Source organism: Callorhinus ursinus, unplaced genomic scaffold (assembly GCF_003265705.2).
Source record: "Callorhinus ursinus isolate GAN/ISIS: 27379988/994484 unplaced genomic scaffold, GSC_fseal_2.0 scaffold7, whole genome shotgun sequence".
NCBI classification, from domain to species: Eukaryota; Metazoa; Chordata; class Mammalia; order Carnivora; family Otariidae; genus Callorhinus; species Callorhinus ursinus.
In genome coordinates, this window is record NW_027397069.1 from 30,412,423 (window position 1) to 30,437,526 (window position 25,104).

Here is a 25,104-nt window from a genome sequence, read left to right on the forward strand (position 1 = left end):
ATTTTGGGAGACAGTTTTGTGGTTTCTTACAAACCTAAACATACTCTTACCATACGATTTTATATTTTGCCAGCTCCTTGGTATTTACCCAAGTAAGTAGAAAATTTATGTCTATACAAAAACTTGCACATGGATATTTATAGCAGCTTATTTTTTTAATTATTGCCCAAATTTGGAAACAATCAAGATGTCTTTCAGTAGGTGAAAGGATTAAAAAGGTGGTACCTCCATGATTTTGTTAAATTAACATTTGTTAAGTGGAACATAGGGTGCTTGATGGTGAGTCATGGTCCAACAACAGACCAGAAGAAATACTGAAATAGAGAACTTTATTACTCATGAGTCCTAGAGGAAGTACCTGGAGGTATACCTCGAGGCACCACATGATGAGGTCAAGGCAGAGTGCAAACAAGGTAGGATCTGGGGCAGATGCCTGTATTAAGATCCATGGGTGGAATATTTTGAGTTTCCTTGGCTAGGGCTAGATCAATTAAAACCAGAAAAGCAGCATTTTGGTAAGCCCCACAGGGTTCCTATCTAAAAGGAGACTGCTAATCACAAATGCTGTTGGGGAAGTCCTATCAGGGACTTACGATTTGTTTGTGACGCTATGGCTGCTGTCTAGGCCATGTGCTTGCATGTCCCTCCAAGACAGTTGGCCAAACAAAATGGATGCCTAGGCAGCAATACCATGGACTAGTTTAGCTAAACTCCTGACACCATATAATGGAATATTATTCAGAACTGTAAGGAAATAAGCTATCAAGCCATGAAAAGACATGGAGAAAACTTAAATGTATACTGGTAATTAAAGAAGTCAGGCTGAAAAGATTACACACTATATGATTCCAAGTATATGACACTCTAGAAAAGGGACAACTATGAAGATACTAAAAAGATCAGTGATTGCCAGGGGTTGACAGGGATGAATAGGGAGAGCACAAGGAATTTTTAGGACAGTGAAAATGCTCTGTATGATACTATAATGATAGAGAATATCCATTATACATTATAAAAAAGGTCTTGTGACTACTTATACAGAATGTTGAATAATATGCTAATAGCAGTTTTTCTTATAATAATAGCTCTATAAAAAAAGATATATACTAGTTCCTCATATCATTTTCTGAAGTATCCGTATCAGAAAAATTATATATATAGAGAGATAGATTATAATATACATAATTATATTAGTTCTATATTATAGATATATGGATATTATAAATATATTATTCTCTATAAATATATGGCATATAAATATATAAATTATATATATAATATATATATCACAGAAGACCCAGATCAACTTCTTAAAAATCTTTTGCTGAGAAATTGGCAATGAATGCTACATTGTCATCAGCCAAGAACTGAGAAGATAACTTTTAAAAATTCTGCTTTATTCTAAGTGACTTTTAGAGGGTTCCTTTGTTACCAAAGAATTTGTTAATCAAGGAGTCACTGCGTGATTCAATTTATGATCGTTTTTTGGTAATACTTATTACTGAGAATTCAAATTCTCATTGCCTCACTCACTGAAGTGAATCAGAGGGAGATTTTGGCTGAAGAAAAAAGCCTAAGTGTCCCTATAATTGTACTCTATAGCTATTTAAAAAGAAAAAAAAAAGAAAAAGAAAACGTACTAAGTAGTAGTTATAGGATGTGATTATTCTCATTTTTTTAAATTTAGTAATTATTACTATAGATAATCATCCTCATAATATTAATTATATAATTTTCACTTTTGCATCCAAGTACTAACCAGGCCCGACCCTGCTTAGCTTCTGAGATCAGACGAGATTGGGCACGTTCAGGGTGGTATGGCCGTAGACATAATTTTCACTCTTGAAACGGATAAGAGCGGATTTTAGCAGTTTAAAATCATAATGGGTGACTTTGTTATAAACTCTACGTAATTTGGACATCTGCTAGTAGAACATGGATCCAAAAGACTCAAATTACATTAAGAAGCTTGATTTATTTTATATTTTCAGTACAGATATATTTTTAAAATAGTTTGTGTTGTAGCAAATGTTAATTAGAATACTTAAATAGTGAAACTTCCTTTAATAAATCCTTGATTGTCGGGGTTTAGGTAAGTAGGAGGAAGGAGTTGGGTTTCCTCTGGAAGGCATCTGTAGAAAACAATCTAGATTATTGAAAAGTCAGCAACATTCCTGTGGTTTCTTAAATTAAGGTTAGTGGAGAGGTGGGAGATAGGGAAAAAGGAAGGAAATATGCAAAAAAGGTAATAAAGGGATGGAGCTCTCTGTCTTGAAATGTGTGCCAACACCTCCTACATTGTAGTGATATCCCATTTCCTAGTCTCTTGGGGCAAATATTTTCAGAAACTTGGCTATGGATAGATTAAAGGAAATTCTGGACTTTTGAATGCACTGGTGGTATAAATGGTCATAGTAGCTAAATAAGAAACAATGGTTCTAATTAAGAATGATTAGAGAAAATAAAAGCTGATAGTTTTTAAATTATTATTTATCATTAATAAAACAAAGCTGGTAGTTTTAATTGCCAACATCAAAGTGAAGTTCTGTTGGCCACTGTGGAAGTTATTTGCCCCTTTCCTCTGAGGCTGGCCACCTATATATTTTCAAATTTGATGCTGACAGGTAAAGATCATTGAGAAGAAACAGTGTCAAGAAAAGCATGAGACAATGCTAGTAATTTTTGGTAAGAAATATTCAGACCTGGGAAAAATTGAGAGAATGGCCTCAGAGAATAAGGGTGAGGAATAGGTTCTTTATAGAATTCCAAATATTAGGGGAGACAAGTTAATAAATCAATCTGCCTAAATTTTTATATAGTAGACTTTATAGCACAAGCAGTGTTTAGTAAACTCCCATGATATGTATTAGTTAAACTTACTTTGGGGGAAGTTTTATTTTCCCCAAAGAAAATGTTTGGCTCCTATGTCGCATTAAATAGTAGGGGACCCGAGTGGGCAATTGGAATAGCGCTTGCAACTTGGTTTGCCTGAAAAGATTCTAACTGTGAAGGCCGATTAAAAGTGAAATGTTAAATACTAGAGAAGAAGATATACCCCAACCTGAAGGCATGATAAAACAAGAGAAGTAGCCTTTGAAGGGAAAATAGAAGGTTGAGGGGTTTTCCATGTGCTGGAATGTACCATTGGCATTTTTGAGAGTAATGACAAGAATTAAAATGATAACTCAACCTACATGAGAATGGCAATAAGAATTTATAAGACAGAAGAGAAGTGAAAACACAGCTCTCAGAGTTACATATTTTAAAGCATTCTGTCCTTACCCTTTCTAGGAGGTAAAGGAGCTTCAGTGACTTTCTCATAAACCTATTTATGAGAATGTACATACTAGTACATGCAGTGGAGCAGGGTCCGAAAGCTGTTTCCTTGGGTAAAATTCACCCAGCCTCCCCAGTGTTGGCATGGATTATGAGTTAAGAATGGCTTTACACTTTTAAGTGGGTGGGGCAAAAATATCATAGGAAGGAGAATCTTTCATGACACATGAAAATGAAATGAAATTCAAATTTTAGTGTCCGTAAATAAAATGTGTTTGCAACTTAGCTACTCTCTTTATATAATGTCTATGGCTGCATTCACATACAAAGCAGAGTTGAATAAAATATTTACTAGCTGGCCTTTTACAGAAAACGACTGCTGATATCCACATTAAAGCTCTGATTAACTCAAACACATGTGAATCTTAGGCTGTGGATAATTGATACAGCTAAAACTAAACTCTCAAACATTGTGGGGCCACAGGATTTGGTGTTGAAAAATAAAATAAATTAAAAGGACTGAGGAAAAGAAAATTACATAGATGAAGACAGTACCACTGTAACATTCTTACTTGCTTTAAATGCAAACCTTCATGATGGAGTCTGCCAAAATTAAATTTAGATTTTTCTCCTGCTGATTGGTTTGGACTACTGGAAATAATTTAGTAAGATAACTTTGAGTAGGAAATGGGCATATACTGTTTAGACAATAATTCTAATTTAAATCCCTAATAGCCAATTGCCTGTAAGTATATATTAAATTATTATAGGCTCTGTATTTGTCTATTATGTATCAGTGAGACTCAGATATTTTTGAATGTTATGAATGAAGAGACATAGACTTGAGATGTCAGATGTTATATAATCCCGCTTTCCCCATGGTGGAGAAATAATTCTTGCATCCTCCCTAGCCATTTTTATATAGCTAAGATTTCGTGGAAAGCCTATTCTATTTTTAGCAAATTCAAGAGTGAGGAGGGGCTACATTAGCTTTTACCTTAACTTTATTACATTCTCCTGGAAGAAAAAAGGTCTAATAATTCTTCTGTGTTCTAGCCATTTAAATATACAAATCCTCTGCTAAAGTACCTAGAGTGTTTCTTTCCTCCAGACCAAATATTCTCATTTCCTTTGACCATTCCTCATCAAGCTTCTTGGTTGACCTTTTTTAAAGCACCCCCTTGTCCCCAACCCTCCCCATACAATATTCTAGAAGTGAATTGCCTCGTGAAGAGACACTGAAACTAACATAAGCCTCAATTTGGACAATAGTTTATAAATGTAGTCATAATTCATAAAACTGTTGTGTTAGTTGAATGTGTGGCTCATTAAGTTTCATGCCTTTTCAACATGAAATTTTATTAAGCCAATTCTTTGTTTTTATACTTTTACTAGGAATTTGCATTTGTCCATATTAAGTGTGTTTCCCAGTCCACCGATTTAGGCTCTTTAGATACTTAACTTTTTTTTTTTTTTTTTTTGAGTATAGTTGACACAAAATGTTATATTACTTTAGTACAACATGGTGGTTCAACTTCTCTATACATTGTTATAATCACCACAAGTGTAGCTACCATCTGTCACCATACAACACTGTTACAATATCATTGACCATATTCCCAATGCTGTGCCTTTTGTTTCTGTGAGTTATTCATTCCATAACTGGAAGCCTATTCTTCAGATATTTTTGAGTCTTGACATTCTAAACTATCATATTAGCTATTTATACAATCATTGTATCATTTCCAAATTGTAAAAGGATGTATTACTTGTACTACCTTAAATCACTGAGGAAAATAAACAGTATAAATCAAGAGATCAATTCTTCTTGTCATTAGAGAATTCCTAATAGGCTGAAATGTTCTACTAATTGATTCTCTTTAGGTATCATTCATCAAGCAGTCCCAAATCTCCCTGAATGAATCAATATTTTCCTCACATTTTATTTAATAAATTCACAACGATATCATAAGGACTTAGAAAAAATGGTTCTTGTTGAAAAAAATAAAATTAAAAAAAGAAAGGCAGTATATTTTAGTGGTTTAAAACATAGATTATGGAGGAAGGATCCTTGGGTTTATATTCCAGTTCTACCACCTCTTAGTCATGTGACCTCAGCCAAGTTACTTAATATCTCTGTCACAATGGGGTTAATGATATCCCTACCTCATCAGGTTGTCACACTGATTAAATTAGTGTTTATAAATAATATCATTAGACGTTTTTGTACACTGACATTATCTTCTCCCATTATTTTCTCTCCAAATATTCACAAACATCTGTTTAAAAATAAGTTATAGGGCGCCTGGGTGGCTCAGTTGGTTAAGCGACTGCCTTAGGCTCAGGTCATGATCCTGGAGTCCCGGGATCAAGTCCCACATCGGGCTCCCTGCTTGGCGGGGAGTCTGCTTCTCCCTCTGACCCTCTTCCCTCTCGTGCTTTCTATCTCTCATTCTCTCTCTCTCTGAAATAAATAAATAAAATTAAAAAAAAATTTAAAAAAATTTAAAAATAAGTTATAGAATCTTATAAGGAATTTGTGTCAAGCTTTTGAAATAGAGTCAAAATCGTAAAGGAAGAACTCTTTTTTTTCTTGTTCAGCCCTCTTCACCTAAGAAAAGCACTGCAATTTGCTTTTGGAGGGTTTGTAGTGCAGTGGTATACAAAGCAGATTTTTAAATGCATTTTTTTCAGATTTCATTTTTTTCAGGGATAGTAGAGAATTGTTTTTGAGAAATTTGGCAATATTCAAGTTATTCTACATTCTTGAATAAACATCTTTCTCTCATGCCACATTACAGGGTTTTCTGAGAACAAGTAATATGACTTAAATTTGTTAGGCTTCTCCACCAACCTCTTGTGTGTTTGTGTGTGTGTGTGTGTGTGTGTGTGTGTGTGTGAGAAAGAGAGAGAGAGAAGCAGAGACACTTTAGGACATTCTCATTTAAAGAATTAAACATTGAAAAAAAATTAAATACAATGTATAAATTTCCATTCCCTAATACTTTCCTTCAAAGTAGGTCCTTAAAGTACTATTTAGTAAATAGGACTTTATGTGCATAAAGTTTAAAATGTTTGAATATTATAAAAACTAGAACCAGAGTGACCCGATTCTCAGAGTACATGAAAATCCTAGAGCAATGTCATGTCCTTTATGTTTGTTTTTAGGTACAGAGTAGTTTATTTTGAGGCAATCATAAATAACTCTAGATGTATGCATTACTTTTAGACATATTTCACAGAAAATTGACTTCATATAATTTTTATTTGGATTTAGAAAAAACAGTTAAGTATATTCTCTTAATGTTCGTTTGGGTGTTGTTATTAAATGTGAAGAGGATACCCACAAGAAAAAGAAAGTATTAAAACATAACCACCACTAAGTATACCCTACATCAATGTACTTAAACAAATCACATATATTTAAACCCAGAAGTTTGTAATAATACTAAAAAACAAACTCATAATTCACCTTTGAAATCTAGGGAATTGATTCTTTTAAAGGACAAAGGTTTAAACAAAGGATAAATAAAAGGGTGGAATCAAGCATTTTCCTGGGCTTCCCATATAGACTGTTCCTCAAAATAATCATTAATTCATTAGGGGAACTTTCTGTCCATATAAATAAATCTTCTAGCCAAAAAACGAATAAGGAATGATATATTTAGAATGTCACCAAATTGCCAGTCTTAATGAAGTGGTCTCTAGGCCATGATAATCAGTGGGAGCCAGCATCATAAAATGCAACCAAGCAGACTTTGTATGCATGGGGGCATGCAACACCATCTCTGAAGTAGTCTCACCCCAAGCTCAACTTGAATCAAGCATCCAGATTTAACTGTGTAGGACATTCAGGATATAGAGGAAGATAGAGATGAATTACACCCTTAAGGAACTGCATCTGACTAGTTTCATGTGGTTATAGCCTCTAAGAACATCTTCAGTGCCTTAACTAGTTAAAAATTTGGCTTTCAACATTTGCCATGCACAGAGAGGCATTTGCCATGCCAATTAATGAATGGCAGTGTTGGCCAAGACAGAATTTACCTTTTTCTCCTTCTCTGCACCCTCTGCTCCTCCTTACTTGAGTGTGGGAGTGGAGGAAGTCCTAGCTTTTAATTAAGATGCTAGTATTTATTTTTACATAGGGATGAATTATATCCCTGAGCCAAGGCCGTATGTTGTTTAAAGTAACTGGAAGACTTTATATTAACAAATAGTAATCTGAAATTATGAGACTACCTGAATTTTCATACAGATACAGGGGGAAAAAAAATAGTCCCCTACCACCACTGAATAAGTTTGAAGAGACAGTAGAAGAATAAAACTAAGTTGTTCATGATTATACTCATGGGTCCTACCAGTTTCACATTTAGCAACATTAAGTATTTCTTGTGTATCATCACCAAAACAAATAAAAAGAGGTATGTAAATACCCCTTGAAGCCTCACTTTGAGTCATGGAGTTTTGATGCAAGTATATTAGTAGCATCATTTACTCTGTCTTCCAGAATTACTTTTTTTCCCATTTTATTTTTAAAAAAAATTTTATTTTATTATGTTAGTCACCATACATTACTTCATTAGTTTTTGATGTCCAGAATTACTTTTTAACATTTTCCTGAATCCAGAATCCCGCTTCTACTATTTGTTTTCTCTGATAGTTTTTTTCAGAACAAGGGAATTTAGATGTCACTCTTAAACAGTGTACATATATGATTCTGGACTCTGTTGCCATTTCCTAGTTTATGATAGATACTCCATGAGGGAAAGGATTTCCATCAACCAGAACCTGGGACCACTGGCACATATTAGATGTTCAGTAAATATTCTTTGAATAAATGAATTCAAGTCTGAGTTGTTTTAAAGCTCAGGAGTTTGCGTTATATAAAGTGCTAGTCAACTTCAATTTTGTAAGTTAAACATTATATCAAGATAACATTTAATGTTAGAAATATCTTCTCCCCACTCCTATAACATATTCAGTGAGGGAATCTCAGACTGATAAACATATGAAAGTCCAGAGAATTAAAAAGGGAGCAACATAAAGTAAAGCTAAATGAAATAATTCTTTAGAGAAATCAGTTGTGATTGAGTTGTGATTATTTAGACTTACACTAAGAAAATATTTTAAGTTGATAAAATATAATGCATTTTGTGATGGAGAGGAGGCAGCTGAGGCAATGTAATTTTTAAATGTTTAACTGCACATGTGTAATACTGAACATTTGATACTTTTTATTTTAGAATTTTGGAATACACTATTTTGAATTCCACCTTTGATTCTGAATTATCTTAGAGACTAATACTTCTTGTTCTGCCCAGAGGCAATAAATGCAGCCTTTTCTTTATTGTTATTCTGCTACCATTAGTTTATTAGTATGACCTTTTTTTGTGAGAGGGTATTCCTCTTAAATTTTCATTTATTATTGTGGCTGGTTTTATAAAGATGGAACATTGCAGAGGATTGTGTTTTATTGATTGGTGGAGTTATGATGCAGGATTATAAAGCAGTGTGTTGAAGTATTAAATTAAATATTCTTCCTCTTTGTCCTACTTCAGGCCCATCTTGGAGGTTAAAGGGTATTACACAAATGAAATGATAAATCCAGTTTACATAGTTTCCCTATAGACATTGAACTGCTTCTTTCTTATTATGTCTGAATAAAACTCATTATCTATTTTGTTTCAGTAATAATTATGAGATTCTCTCCTAAGCAATTCTTTACTGTCTCCATTATTCTCCATCTTATAGCATACTCTGGAAAGGCAAGCATATAAATATGATAAAAGAATTAAGCTGTTGAAATAAATTAATTTATTGTGCAACAATGTATTCAAATCTTACTTGCTCAGTGGATTTTACTTTAATGAAATTCTTCAAAGAACAATACATCATGTTCCAAAGATTGAAATTATACATTAAGTGAAATGACTGAATATGTTGTCTCAATTTATAGAAAGTTTCAATTGAATACTTAGCTTTTAAATAATAAAAATTTGCATAAATTAAAATATTTTCTTTAAACGAAAGTATTAAGTATTGTCTTTGTATCCTTTGTTCTTAGACAATTATAATCAAAGTAAAAATAAGCTAAAGCTAAATTAAATACAATTTCACCAACATTTTCTAAGCCTTAAATTATGTTTTTAAGATGTATTTTACATTAGATTTAAATCCAGTTTATTTTTTACCTGGTTTATTATATGATGTTTTAGAGTATTTTGAATGTATAAAAGAATAAGTGAATAATGCATGAATGAAAAGAATCATCAAGGAAAGCTTTGACAGTTAAATATATTGACTAATGAAATAATTTTTATACTTATGTGGAAAATAAAACAACTAATTGTTTTTAATGGCATAATCATTGTTGCTAGAATTTTAGGCATTAAATATTTAAATATTTTATGAGTTAAATATCTCAGGAAAAAATCAGTTTCTCATGCTTTCCATTAGCCCCAGTAAGAAATCTATTATGACAGGAAACTCAAGACTTGCGAAATGACTTCAGAGGGATTAATTTATTTCAAGATTGCACTTTATCTCTGTGCATCCAAACATGTGCCACCGCATATATGATCACCTACATAACTATTATGACAGCTATTAAAATGTAATGATGAATAAACATTGACATCAGTGACTTTTTCAAGAAAATAGAATGGTTAAGTTAGAAAATTGTATTTTTGTATTAAAAATATAGAATGTTCTTTTTCAAAAACATCCCATGTACTTTTGTGCAATCCAAGTGCTGAGAACCAGACATATTAGGAATTACCTTTCAAGTTTAGACAAACTCGTGTGCCGCTTTATTAGAATTTTTAGAAATCAAGGTTAGACTCCTTGTAGTATATCTCTGGTTATTTATGCAGTTAACATTAGCATAACTTATTAATACATTTACACAGACCATAAAAGAATTCTATACAGTATTATATGTAAAGGATTAAAAACACTTCTTCCAAGACCCATCTGAGTAGCTCCTTGAAAGACACATTAAGCACAGTGTTGTTTCAAGCAGTTAAGTACATGACCTAATTGCCATTTGGGGGGTAGGGGTGAGAGGATTAACAAATTGTGGGATATATTTGTGCAATTGAATATATTCAACAGTAGAAAAGAATGAACTAATGACACATGTAATAACATGGATGAATCTCAAAAAAAGTTTTGTTGTGAAGAAGAAGCCAGCTACAAAGTATGTACTATATGGTTTCATTTTTATGAAATTCTAGAACCAGCAAGTCTATTTTATGGTGATAGAATTCAGAAAGTGGTTGCTTATAGGAATCAGGAGGAATTGACTGGAAAGGGACAAGGGAAGTCTTTCTGGGGTTATGGGAATGTTCTAGATCTTGATAGAACTCATCAAACTGAATACATAATAAATGCATGTTTTGCTTCATAGTTTAGGGTAGGTGTGAATGTTAAGAAAAAGGATTTATAATATCAGCTGTTTTTAAAATTATAATTAAAAGATTGGAAGTAACTTTCAGCATCCAGATGTGAAGTCTCTATTCTTTTAAATCATGTATGTGTTTGTTTCTTAGAAACTTAGGTCATTCACTGATATGAGGAATTCTTAATCTCAGGAACAAACTGAGGGTTGCTGGAGTGGTCGGGGGTGGGAGGGATGGGGTGGCTGGGTGATAGACATTGGGGAGGGTATGTGCTACGGTGAGCGCTGTGAATTGTGTAAGACTGTTGAATCACAGATCTGTACTTCTGAAACAAATAACGCAACATATTTTGAGAAAAAAAAAAAAGAAAAAGAAGAAGATAGCAGGAAAGGAAGAATGAAGGGGACTAAGTCAGAGGGGGAGACAAACCAGGAGAGATGATGGACTCTGAAAAACAAACTGAGGGTTCTAGAGGGGAGGAGGGTAGGGGGATGGGTTAGCCCGGTGATGGGTATTAAAGAGGGCACGTTCTGCATGGAGCACTGGGTGTTATGAACAAACAATGAATCATGGAACACTACACCAAAACAAATGATGTAATATATGGTGATTAACATAACAATAAAAAAATAAAAAAAAAAACTTAGGTCATTTGTTTGCCGTGTGGACTAAAGAACTCATATCATTTAGAAGTATACCTTCTTTGGGGCGCCTGGGTGGCTCAGTTAGTCAAGCGACTGCCTTCAGCTCAGGTCATGATCTCAAGGTCCTGGGACCCCATGATGGGCTCCTGGCTCAGTGGGGAGTCTGCTTCTCCCTCTGTCCCACCCCCTCCTCATTCTCTCTCTCTCTCTTTCTCTTTTTCTCAAATAAATAAATAAAATCCTTTTTTAAAAAGTGTACCTCCTTTGATTTATTTAGTTTGGGGAAAAAAATGGTAATATGTTTTTTGTGTGTGTGTTGAGACATTAATTTCAAAATTTTTAATCTCCAAATTGTGCCGTTGGAAACCATCTTTCTGTAGTATCCCTCAGTATAGCAAATGTATGATGTGTCATAAACTTCTCTGAACAAGCTAACTGCAAATTCTAGCACTTGGGGGGGGGTGCCTCCTTCTTTCCCTCTTTTCTGCCCCATCTCTCTTCCTCATTTGCTTATTTTCGGTCGTTCAAATGTAACCCCACGTGACTTGGGTAAGAAAACATATTGTGTGATGCATACATTTACCTACATACCAGTCAGTTTTGCTGTTTTCAGAAAATATAGCACTTTATTCTTAACCTCTGATCAATTAAGGTAAAGGGCAAGTGTTATATGGTATAATATTGATAATACATCTCTCCTTTGGGAGGTTTTAATTGTCCTTTACAGAAACCAATCCACACATTTTAGACCAGTCCAAAATCTCCTAAAATACAAAAAGTTATCTTTACAACAAGATTCTAATATACATTGTAACTTTTGAAAGAATTTAGTTTTTTTTTTTCTTTTTCCTTTGTTTTGGTTCTTGCAAATCTTTTGTCATGAAGTTTCTTATGGACCTGTTTTTATTCCATGGAATATATAATGCGAAACTGGTTCATGCATGGATTTTGGAAGAGGGTTTGGTCATTTTTCTGGTTATTTTCATTTTATTTGTCATGCTTTTCAAAAATTAAGCCTCCACATATCTGTGGAAGATGTTTATCAACAATGTCCAGGATTGAAAAATTAAATGGGTATGAGACAAGTGGTGCTCAATTTTGGATGCACATTAAAATCACCTGGAGTCTTAAAAATAAAGAGATGTCTGGGCTCCACTTCTGATTCAGTGCATGGGGCTGATGTAACAAAAGACCATGCACTGGGTGGCTTAAAACTACCCAAACGTAGCCTCTCACATTTGTAGAGACTAGAAGTCTGAAATCAAGATGGCAGCAGTGTCATGCTCCATCCGAGCTCCTAGGTAGAATCCTTCCTTGCCTCTCCATTGTTTCTGGTGGTGCCTGGCAATCTTTGGCATTGTCTGGCAGCTGCGTAACTCCAATCTCTACCTCCATACATGACATTTTCTCTCATATCTTCACAATATCTCCTGTAAGGGCACCAGTCATGTTGGATTAAAAGCCCACTCTACTCCAGCATGACCTCATTTTAATTAATTTCAGCTGCCAAGACCCTTTTTCCAAACGAAGTTCACATTCACAGGTAGTGGGGATCAGGATGTCATCTTTTTTTTTGGAGACACGATTCGACCCTCATACTCAGTAAGCCAGAATCTCTGGGAGGAAAGCCCAGGCACAGGCATGTTACAAACCTCCCAGGTGATTCTAATGCAGAGCAGGATTGGGAACCACCACCGGACTAATAGAACCTCTGAGACCAAAGATAGCATTACCTACCCTCATTCTCAGTGGTCCATTGACCTCCTACAAGTCAATTACATTTTAAAACTTTTTTCTTTTAAATTTCTTAAAGTCTGCTGCTCTTTTAATATTTGTACTTTTGCACCTGAATAAGGCATTTTTTTTATTTATTCTATATCATGTAGTTTACCTTCTAACCTTTCAAATATTTATTAATTATTGAAAAGACAGTTCTTCCAGGCCTATGTGCCTTGCTATCTGAAGTCATAAATATCTTGTTGCTCAAAGAAAAAAATGTTAGTAAATGGAGTATCTTATTTCTTAATCTGTAACTCCATTTATAATAGCTCATTGGAGACAGTTATACGATATATTTGCACATTAGTCTAATGGGGAAGGTTCAGGCTTAGCAGGGGAGACGTGGTGTGGGACCTAAGTGTTAACACAATAGTATCAGGAAACATGATACCAAGTTTCCCTGGGATACAACTAATATATATTTCATGAATTTCCCCTAATACATATATGTGGTTGAATTGGAGCTGGGAGAAGCAGGTAGTCTGAAAATTACTAGAATCAAACAAAATTATTCCAATGCTAAATAATAATCGATTTCTACGACGCTTAAAAATGTGACCATCCAGGTGCGTCCAGAGCAGTGCCATGAGGAAAAAGCTGCTAATAACGACTCTAGTGTTACTGTTATTATGGCCTGTCACATTGATAATTTGTGTGCTAAATGATCCTTAGACACTTGCTGAAGCAATAGAACCTAGATAGAGATCTTTTTAAATTGATAATTGTCTAGAATTGAAACCTGCTTTGTTCTGTTATTTTGTTGCTGTTCTAATGGGTTCTAAAAGGGTTGTCTTTGTTGGCCTCCCTTTTTATCCAGAGAGGGGATCCACATTTGCCATTACCGCTTGCCTATAGAACCCGTTTCCTAACTAGTCTTTCCCTACTTTGGCTTCGCTCAAGATAAAAGGTTACACTGCCAATGAAAGATGAATTTCTTTCCTTTGCATCTCTATAGTACTGCATGAACAAAAATCAACGTTCCTTAATTAAAGTTCCCACATATTTACCTCTTTTCTCCCCCAATTCCTTCCCGCGGTGCCGCAGGAGCGCGTCCCAGACAGCCCTTCGCCTGCGCCCTCTCTGGAGGAGGGCCGGAGGCCAGGCAGCCACGCCTCATCCCACCGGAGCAGCAGTGTGTCCAGCTCCCCAGCACGGACCGAGAGCTCTTCTGACAGAATCCGTAGGTCTCATACTTTTACTTGTCACCATTTAAACTATTAGCTGGCTTTTCTTCTCAAAATTCCCTCATTCCAAATAGAGCTCAGATGTATCATGTTCTGAAGCTCCGTAGCAATAGCCATCTCTCAAAATTATGTTTCCCAGTTTGCAATATCATGAGGTATGGCACTCCATTAACAGGTTCAGATATAAACTCCCTCTCTTTGATGCCACACATAAAGATCTGAGCTATGAAACAGCGAAAGTAACCTTCTAGATTAGTTTCTGAAGTAAACACCTACAACTCACAGTTATCTAGTGGCTAAGTACATGGTTTAGGGGTTACTCAAATTTATTCCGCAGCCCCACCCCCTTGCCAGGTTTTGAAATTTATCAATTTTCAAAATTCACCCGCATTGACGATCATAGACACAAAGAGGAATTAAAAAAATGGAATTCAAAATAATTGACTTACACAAACAATGAATCATGGAACACTACATCATAAAAACTAATGATGTAATGTATGGTGTTTAACATAACATAATAAAAAAATAATTAACTTTAAAAAAAAGTCTTAGTCATTCTGATCAATGTTAGATTAAAGAATTTTAAATTGCTTGAATTTTAGGATTTGAATTAGTAAGTCAATAATGCATATTATTGTCAGATATTAAATTCTAAAAAGTAGGGGCTCTGTTTTATTTCATGATTACATTTTCAGATATTTAACCAAGAAAATGAAGAGTAAAGTTAAAAATGCCATTCAATTAACTGGTTATTTTATATGTGTATTTTGTGTCGAGAATCTAGTATTGTTTTTACAATACAGTGAACATATTAACAGTAATTGTGTTGGTTGACAAAATCAATATCATTGTATCCTTTCCAGGATTTAGTTTAAGAAATCATGTTTGTGGTACAAACTTTATCTAATTACACATAACTGGCTGAAGTTATTTGGTTTTTGAGAATATTTTTATAACAGAAAAAACATTTGCTATAAAGTGTCTTTATAAGTCAAAAATTTTCATTTGTGTAAAGCAGAAATCCTTAGTGTGAATGTTATTGAGGTAGATAACAAATACTAGGTTAAATTGTATATAATACGATTATTTTAAAAATAGTTAATTATTGACAGTTATATAGTTCAACGTAATTCTAAATATAAATACTTGATTTGGCCTGTCTAAAACATATATCCCTAATTTTGTAAGAGATTTATAACTGTGCATTAATAAAAGTGAATATAACCATTCCCAAACCAATGACATTTTCTGGGGCTTGTAAATCATGGCTCCCACTACTTCAAGCCATCTTTCATATAAAATATTTTCTGTATGCTTATATGCCATGCTGACACTAGAATCAGAAATTTCATGATGCATATTGGTTTCATTTTTAATGCTTTTATAAGATGTCATCATTGAAAAGACACTGTCCTTCTAGAGAAAGAAAAATATTTTTTCATGACACTTAAATGGAAATTATGGGCAGATAGGGAACAATTTGAAAGAATTTTGTCATATATTCATGTTTTAAATTAATCATTGTATTCTTTTTTATTCTTGATAGAACAAAGGAGACATTTTTACATGCTTGGACTACCATAATTGTCCCAGTAGAAATACATACACATGCACACAAATGCATGCACACACACACACACACACACACACTTATGTAAATACATGTTCATGTATATGCATATTTTTAATGTTTCTTTTTAAAAGCTAGACTGACACAGACATTTCAAAAATAATACAAAGAATTTTTTCACACTGATACTCAATTCACCCAATCATCTATGTCTCTGAAAGAGATATCTTGATAAAGGCATAATGGCACCTTAATGTCCCTATCGTGGACATGGACATCATGCTCCTTTACCTCAAATACATCATTGTTTATCTTCCCGAAACAAGGAATTTCTCTTATGTAACCACAGAACAATGATCAAAATCAGGAAATTAAGATTATTATAGTACCCTTCTAAACTATAAATCTTTTTCAAATTTCACCAACTTTCCTACTAACATATTTTTTTAAATTCTTATCTTACTAATATTTTTAATAGCAAAAGATTTTTCTCTACTGGTCCGAAAGCCAATCCAGGAACGCATATTGCAATTACTTGTCATATTCCTTTAGTCTCTTTTAATCTGGAATAGTTCCTCGGTCTTTTTTGTCTTTCAGTGTCTTGACATTGTTTTTCAAAGAATATAGGCCATTTATTTTTGTAGAATTTCCTTTAGATTGGATGCTTTGGCTTTCTCATGATTTGACTTGAATTATGAATTTTTGGCAGGAATCACAGAGGCATGGTAGTGTGTCCTTCTCAGTGCATCCTTCTAAGAGACATGATATTCCTCAATACTTGTCATAACTATCTCTTGGTTAAGGTGGTGAATACCACTTAAAAGTTACTCCACTGTAAAGTTACTTTTTTTAAACCTTTGTAAATATTAAGTAATAATAATAGGTCTAAATATAAATATTATATAAATATTATATTTTATATTTATAAAATATAAAATTAATTTTTTTCATCAATATTATATTTTTATATTATATTTTCCATCAAACTTCCATTCCACTCCTTTTAGAATTATCTTTTGAAGATACTTCCCTCACACAATTATTGCTGTGGTGATTTCCAAATGATAATTCCTAATATATTCTTATGATATTTTCAAAAAAATCTCTTTTTTCCAGAGAAGATAAGTTTTTATGGAATGAGTACTCATCCAGTTTTTTGCACAAAACCAAGATTTTCTTGGGCAATTTATTAAGAAATGTATTGACTGAATTTTGAAAATCATAAGGGTGTTTTGTCATCTACTTTTTCAATAGTGACACGTTACTGTTAATAGTTCAAGAAAGCAATTAGTGTTTTTATTCATTCAACCCTTCAATAGATATTAATTGGGCACTTCTATTTTCAAGTCTGAGTTCAAATTCAATTTTTTAAAGAAGTACTTTGGTATCTGTGTAAACCTTGTGTTTTATTGACTAGAATAGAATATGAATATTAAAACAGTTACATTAGCCCCTTAACTTGTTGAAAGTTAACAACTTTTAGTGGTTGTAGTGGTATGGCCATTCAAAAGTATTCCAGATATATAAAAAATATATATATTCGTTGTGAAATAAAAACAAGATGAAATGTTTTCAATTCCAGTATTTTTCTGCTTATCTTTAAGAATTATCATAGTTATCAATTCTCAGTTTTCTTAGAGATAGATTACAATACTGTTAGACCATTAGACCATTATATTTTATTTATTTTTGAGTCCAAATGAGTTTAATTAATTTGTTTGAACATTGTGTGTTATGGTGTTTTTGTCTTTGTTCTTTTGTTTTGGGCTTGACAGCTGTCCATCAGAATGGGTTATCCATGAACCAGATGCTGATGGGTTTATCACCAAATGTACTCCCTGGGCCCAAAGAGGGAGATTTGGCTGGTCATGATATGGGACATGAATCAAAAAGGATGCATATTGAAAAAGGTAATATATGATTACATGGCCTTGTTTTTCCTGTTCAACATGTTAACTAGATTTTAATCACAGAATGAGGTATACTTCTACCTCACAAAAGATGGCATATAAACATTTTAAAAACCTACAATATTAGGTCAAACTTAAGCCTTTTCAGCAAAAAAGAAGTGTGAATGAAGATCTGCTGCTTTTCCTTATACAACAGGTAGGTGATAATTTACTTTCCAATATATTAAAAAAGTGGACAATTATTTAATTGTTATCACTGAGTTGCTAAAGACCTACTATTTGTCTTTCTCAATGCCTTTAGGGCCAAATGTCATTTTTATGTACCTGATAGAGCTACAACAATATATGAAGGATTATTATTAATATTTTGGGATTAAAATCTACATGGTCATCAGACCAATCAGGAAATAGAAGTGAATCTAACCAAACAACGTACTAGTTGTTGTTTCAAAATTACATGTAACAAATAACAAAGCCCAGCTGGTGGGAAGCTAAAAGTTTCCTATTTGTATTTCATTTGTATCAGCCTAACCCATTTTCACAGGCATATATTGATTGATATTTTCATGCCCTATTTCATAAAGTACTTTCATGAAGAAATTTAAGTATTATTTTGGTATGCATGTTAAAAATTTGTGCTAGTAGATGCAAATTTATTTTTTCAAATAGTAATGTTTGGATTGTGAATATAGGAACCCTTCCAAATCTTTTTTGTCTTAATTTAATATTTTCAAATTTTATTAATAAAGACTGGGTACTTTGACTATCTTTTTTAACATGAATACCAAATAATCAGTGTTATGAAAAGGATTAATTCTTTGGAAAACATAATTACACAAAAAGCACAACTAGCTGTCAAAAAGGAAAATAAATAAAATTGGATATTTAATAATTAATGAAGCAGAAAGAAATGATTGGAGGAAGGCAAAGTTAAGGTGGGGCAAATTTTTTTTCCCCCAAAAGTCAGGATACTTATATAAAACCTTTTCCCATTCAACATAAAAACAGACATGCAGAGCCCTTGGGGAGAAAGAATATTTCTACAAATTAGATTATCTGCATTATGGAATGTCAGTGAGAAAATGATAATCTTTTCTAGGTGCTAATATGTCAAAATCTAGGCATAATTGAGAGCAGCATTAAGGCAACTTTCTAATTTTTTATTTTGAAATTTGATATCAAATGCTATTACTAAACTATATGCAATGCGTCAGTGAGCCAGATGGTATCTAAATACTTAATTCTAGTTTTTTCACAAGCTGTTCTTCAACAATGACTAAAAATATTATATATATTGTCCTTTACACATACTTTGACATACACCTTTTATATTTGATCAAAACCTATTTGTTGGGGCACCTGGGTGGCTCAGTCATTAAGCATCTGCCTTGGGCTCAGGTCATGATCCCAGGGTTCTGGGATCAAGCCCCACATCAGGCTCCCTGCTTGGTGGGAAGCCTGCTTCTTCCTCTCCCACTCCCCCTGCTTGTGTTCCCTCTCTTGCTGTGTCTCTCTCTGTCAAAAAATAAATAAAATCTTAAAAAAAAAAAAAAAAGAAAAATTCATTGTATAGGTTAAGCAGCCATTCTCCATCAAGGTTCTGCTAAGAATAAAGCCCTAGAAGAAAATAATGGGAGTGACTCATTTCTCAATTTTCCCATGGATACTAAATAGATGGTTTCACTTGGAATGCATAAGGGCAAAGTTAATTTATGACATACAATGAATGTCAGGATATTAGGGTTTAATTCTCTTGTAGCACCTAGTGGAGAAGAGCTGGGAGTAAAATGTAAAAGCTCAAGGATCGTGGCGAGAACACCACCAAAGGCATGATCAATAACATAATTGGAATGAGTTCCACTGGAATTTGGGATAGATAGTTTGTACAACCTGATGCTTCAATTTGAGTTTACCTACTATTTTGCTATTACTTTTTTCATGGGTTCTGTCTATCCATTTATCTATTTTTTAAATTATTATTACAATTTTGCCACCATGGAGGCTTTCCTGAATTACCATACTAGGTTGTTTGAGGGGACCTACTTCTGTTTTACCCATATACCTGCTCCAAAAATCTTCACTACAGTATTTGCCTTGTTGTTTGGAAGTTATATCTCCATTGGTCTACTCTCAATACTAGACTGTGAACTCCTTGGAGTCATCTGTGTATTTCATTTGCTTTAAACAGACTAAGCAATCTATGAATACATACTGATCTGGGCTGAATCATTAGGAGATTCTAAGAGACAGAGAAAAAACAACTAAAAGATTACATTCTTTAAGGTCTAATAGGTAGGCAAAAGGTGGAATTATATAACTTTTAGAAGGTACATTTACATGAAATAGTAAGATGTTCTGACAATGAGTATACACAAAAACGTTCTATATCACTATTGGTACTTCTCATCATATCGAAGTTTTTAAAATGATTTTTTGTCAGAATAAAAACCTTGACTATAGGGGCGCCTGGGTGGCTCAGTCATTAAGAGTCTGCCTTCGGCTCAGTTCATGATCCCAGGGTCATGGGATCGAGCCCCACATCAGGCTCCCTGCTCCGTGGGAAGCCTGCCTCTCTCTCTCCCAGGCCCCCTGCCTGTGTTCCCTCTCTCGCTGTGTCTCTCTCTGTCAAATAAATAAATAAATAAAATCTTTAAAAAAAAAGTCCTTGACTCTATGCCAATGGTTTTCCAATATTTTAATGTATATTTTATAAGGGAAAATAAATTTTTATTTTAATAGTCTTCCTAGGAATATAAAACTACCATTGAATGCATGATTTCCAATATAGTTATGTAATTCTAGAAATTGTGATATTGATACTAATTACAGTAAGTGTTTTATAATATGTTGCTCTTTCTTTTGTACAAATTCTCTCTCTTTTATCTATTTTTCAGCATAGTGAATTAACAGTAAATATTCATGGCTTTCTAGATTGATAGAGTCTACTAAATTAAAAATTGTTTTCTTTCATGACTGCATTTATCATGTGCCTCATACTGGCCCTGCAACTTTCTTACTACACTTGCCTGTATTAAAACAAGTGACTTAATTTAGAGACATTTGTAGAGAAATTAGTTATATGTTTGCGTCATTTTAGGTTCAAACTTCTTATATGTAATTTGCTGCTTACCACTTTAAATCATTCAAATGATAATAATTCTTTAGAAAACATGGATTTTAAAAAGACACTAATATTAATTTGTATGCTAAGAATCACTGTGGTCTAAAATCTTAATCATCAGTAACTTTTAAGTATTTTTAAATCTTCTTAATATTAAAAAGCAATTAACTCCACCCCATTAGAATACTTAAGCCACCTTTAGCTGAAGGCATTCTAATTCAGAAGTACTAACTGCTGAGGAAATTCACTCCTTGTTTTTAAAAATAAAAATGCTGATACATTTTTGAACCTCGGAAGAGTTTAAGGCATATTCAAAATGTAAATGTGAAAACTGAGTTAGTATATTAAGAAGGAATAGACATAATATCATATAAGTCATCCCAAATTTAAGGTGAAGTGCTTTTAATATTAAAAACTTTGACTAAGGGCGCCTGGGTGGCTTGGTCATTAAGCATCTGCCTTAGGCTCAGGTCATGATCCCAGAGTCCTGGGATCAAGCCCTTCTCAGCAGGGAGTCTGCTTCTCCCTCTCTCCCTCCCCCTGCTTGTGTTCCCTCTATGGCTGTGTCTCTCTGTTTCAAATAATAAATAGAAATCTTAAAAAAAAAAAGAAACTTAAAAACAAAAACAAAAAAACTTTGACAAAATAAGGGCTTTGTCAAAGATATGTACTGAGGAAAACTGGTACAGCTCAAAGCTTCAAAACCAATTTTATGTCTTTAAACTTTTATAAACAGATTTCAAGTTCTTTAGAGCTTTCTGGACTTTAAAACCATTTCTGATCTTTTCCCTCAGTCTAAATTTGGTGAAATAGGCAGTAATAATTGACATTTGAGTTATATAAATAGACTCACTGTTCCTTTATGCGGCACCTTTCTGTTTATTCCCTGCATATTTGTCCACTGATGCTAATTTACAATATTTCTCATGTATATTTGTTTCTTGGTGTTTCTTAAATTGCTGCTTTTTTCAACATATTTTTTTTAGCATGTTTTACACCTTCGTGTTGTTCCATAGGCACATTTTTTGTTATTACAGAATTTATCTAATTTTTAATTTACCAAAAATTAAATATACAATACAGATAAGCTTACAGTATCAGCTTTTTCCAATTATAGAAAACTTATGTGTGCCTAGCTGAACTAACTATGAAATACCTAATTTACACTAATGAATTTCAGTCTTGGACTTAGGTATACTGAAATGACATAATCAATGGGTAAATATTTACTGAATGCCAGATATGTGAAATAAACCATATGAAATGCAAAAACGTTTCCTTTCTCTGTCCCTTTCTCTTTTTCTCTCACTCTTTTTGCTGTATTATTTTTTCCTAATATGTATCCTAATTTTCCTTATAGTTGAGTCTTTTCCCTTTGTTTTCATAAAAAATATGAAAACTTTCTTTCATTGGTGACTCCCGCCATTTTAGAAGCAGAAATAATTTAAGAAGCAGCAAGAAATACAGGGGATTTGATTCAGGCCATAAAACATTTCTTTTGTGGCATATTCTGTTTGGCAGTGCTCAAGATTTCCAATGGTTAACATACTTGTATAAAAGCTTTCTTTTTGGTACTCTGAATTTGAGGACAGGGCACTAAAGACAATAAAGTAGTTCATAGCCTGGCCATATTGGGATTTCCTCTCATTAATGTTTTATTCTTAGCCTCCAACGTTGTGTTTTCCTCCAAAACATCTTTTTGAATGACTATGTCATCACTTTTCTCAAGTTTGTGGAAATAATTTTTTGAAGTATATTTCCTTGTGCACATTTCTCGATGTTTAAAATTTCTAATTTTACTTGAATTAGGATTGAGTCTTCAAGAATGGCCTTCTTTTAAATTCTAGATCAACATTACACAAATTAATTAATAGTAAATTTTATTTTGTTATATACACATATATCACAAATCTTAACCTGTTAGTTTTTCATGGGACTATAGAGATGTGTATAGAGTAAAAGCCCCTTTTCTTTAGAGATTCCTGTATTTTGATTATGTTAACATACATATAGGGCCATGAGTATTTTCATTTTAAAATTCTCTAACAATGGAACTTTTCCTTCACTTTTATTCTGAAGATATAATTTCTCTTGGCATATCTCAAAGTCTTTTATAAAATATTCTCCTTAAATACTTAATAATGCGACTTTATTCTTCATTTTCCAAGTCTGTGAAATAAAGGTATTAAATTTAATGCAGATACTTTTAATTCTGTGATTCATAACACTAGACAACAAATTTCTCTGAATTCCAGAGCTCTTTCTTAAGCAGATGGCAGATTTCACATGCAAAGTCACAGCTCAGGTGAAACTTTATGAAGCACTGGTTTATTACTTTATGAATTATAATTCGAGAAGCAGAGTTTACAGTAACACTTCAAAGGCAACTTAAGAAAATTCTTACCATGAGAATCCCATGACATACCTGTATGGTGGGCAATTGGTATAAAATGGGTTTTAATGTTTATTTTTTCCCCATGCACCATGCTGACCATCTTGTCACACTGAACCTTCAGGTTTCTCAAACATCTTCTGTCCTTTCCCAGATGATCCAGTTTCTTTTTTTACCTGGGATATATATGCCTCCTACTCATTAGTGCTCAGCCCCAAACTCTTCTGGGCAAAAGCTCTGTCTTCTCATCATCTTTGTATACCTAGCACAGAGTCTGCCATTACTAGGTAAAATAAATTTCTTTTCAGGGTTAAATGAGATAAGACATGTCTGGAGTGCTTGACCTACATAAATATTCCCTGAAATTATTAGTAGTATCAAATTAGAGAATGGGTATGTGGCTTGATTTGATAGATGCGAGAACATACACATTGTGAATCACTGAATTAGAATATTATCTGTTTACAATTCATAATATCACAGTTATCGTGACTTATGGTTGATCCTAAATAGGAATACTGAAACTACAGTGTTTTAGAGAATGTTTTGACTTCATATGACAACACTGTAATATGCACAGTTTTGGAAGGGAAAAAGTAGTAAAGTAACAATGTTAGTCAGTTTATTTTCTATACCAATGATTGTAAAGGTAATTGCCCAAATAAATTTTTATGACATTAAAAGTTTTAACTTATTCAAATCAATTTATTGACCCTGAATTTATTTGATAAATGTGTTGAGGAAAAACAAATATGCGTGGCATGCAAGGCATAAGAGATAATGGTTTATATATATATAGATGGGCCACCATTGAATAGGTCCCAAATCAGATGAAATCCTCTGATGGGCAAGAATTTCATCTTTGAACCATTCACACATGCCACTTATAAAATAGGCTATCTTAATTCTACCTAAGGTTAAATTTACATTCTCCAGGAACTTACTTTATATAATTTATATGGATATCATTAAAAGAAATAGAGCCATTTATTGATACAGAAGACTTCTGTGGCTTCTCCAGGACATGTGTAACTTTAGGTTTTGGTAACTGTTTTGGATACTTAAGATGTTGAATCATGTTAATATTTCCTAATGATTTTCATGAACTATATGTGAAAAAAATTAGGGGGTGTCTAGTCTTGGATACATTATATGTAATAATATATATTTGTTGTAGTTTTGCTTGTAGTCAGATAAAATGTCTTTTCCTCATGGAAAATCTGTAACAGGCTATTAATTATTCCACTTATTCTGCTTTATTTTCTTGAGTCCTTTTGATAGGCATGGAATGACTCACTTCCTCACTGTTTAAGAAATATTTTTACATAGTTATGCTGATAGCTAATATTTTATAACATTAAGAGGGAAGTAGAAAGTAAATTACTAGTAGATTATTAACATATTAGTTCCACATATAAATTTGTTTCATGTAATGATTTATTTATGAATCATTATAAATGCCTTTATTTCCTTCATTTAAGTAGTTTATTGGCTTAATGAATTGATTATTTCTAATTTTTTATTCTGCAGTTTATTCTCATATTGCCTAAACTTTGGATTTCTAGTTTTTCTGAAGTTTCTGAAGCTAGTTTCAGGTCGAAATTTTACATAGGCTGGTATGGAAGTGATCTAAAGGGGATGTGTACCTTCTATGTGTCTATTTGAAAATTTACTCCAAATTGAAACTTCAGTTTGGAAATATTCGCTTACAATCCAATATTCCTTAGAGGAGCTGAAACTAGTTTTATTTTGCACATTTTTATTCTGTAAATGGACAGGTACATATTTTTTCTTAAAGAACTATTAAAATATTTCCCTTTCT

At 33.2% G+C, this 25,104-nt stretch overlaps 1 protein-coding gene across 1 annotated transcript in view; it reads left to right on the plus strand.

The window, feature by feature from the left end:
- DACH1 (dachshund family transcription factor 1) overlaps positions 1–25,104 on the plus strand; it is a 423,085-nt gene that overhangs the window by 290,805 nt on the left and 107,176 nt on the right. Inside the window, exons 6-7 of the mRNA XM_073894450.1 lie at positions 14,147–14,282; positions 17,635–17,769. Coding sequence (XP_073750551.1) covers positions 14,147–14,282; positions 17,635–17,769 — 271 coding nt within the window. The remainder of the gene's footprint in view (positions 1–14,146; positions 14,283–17,634; positions 17,770–25,104) is intronic.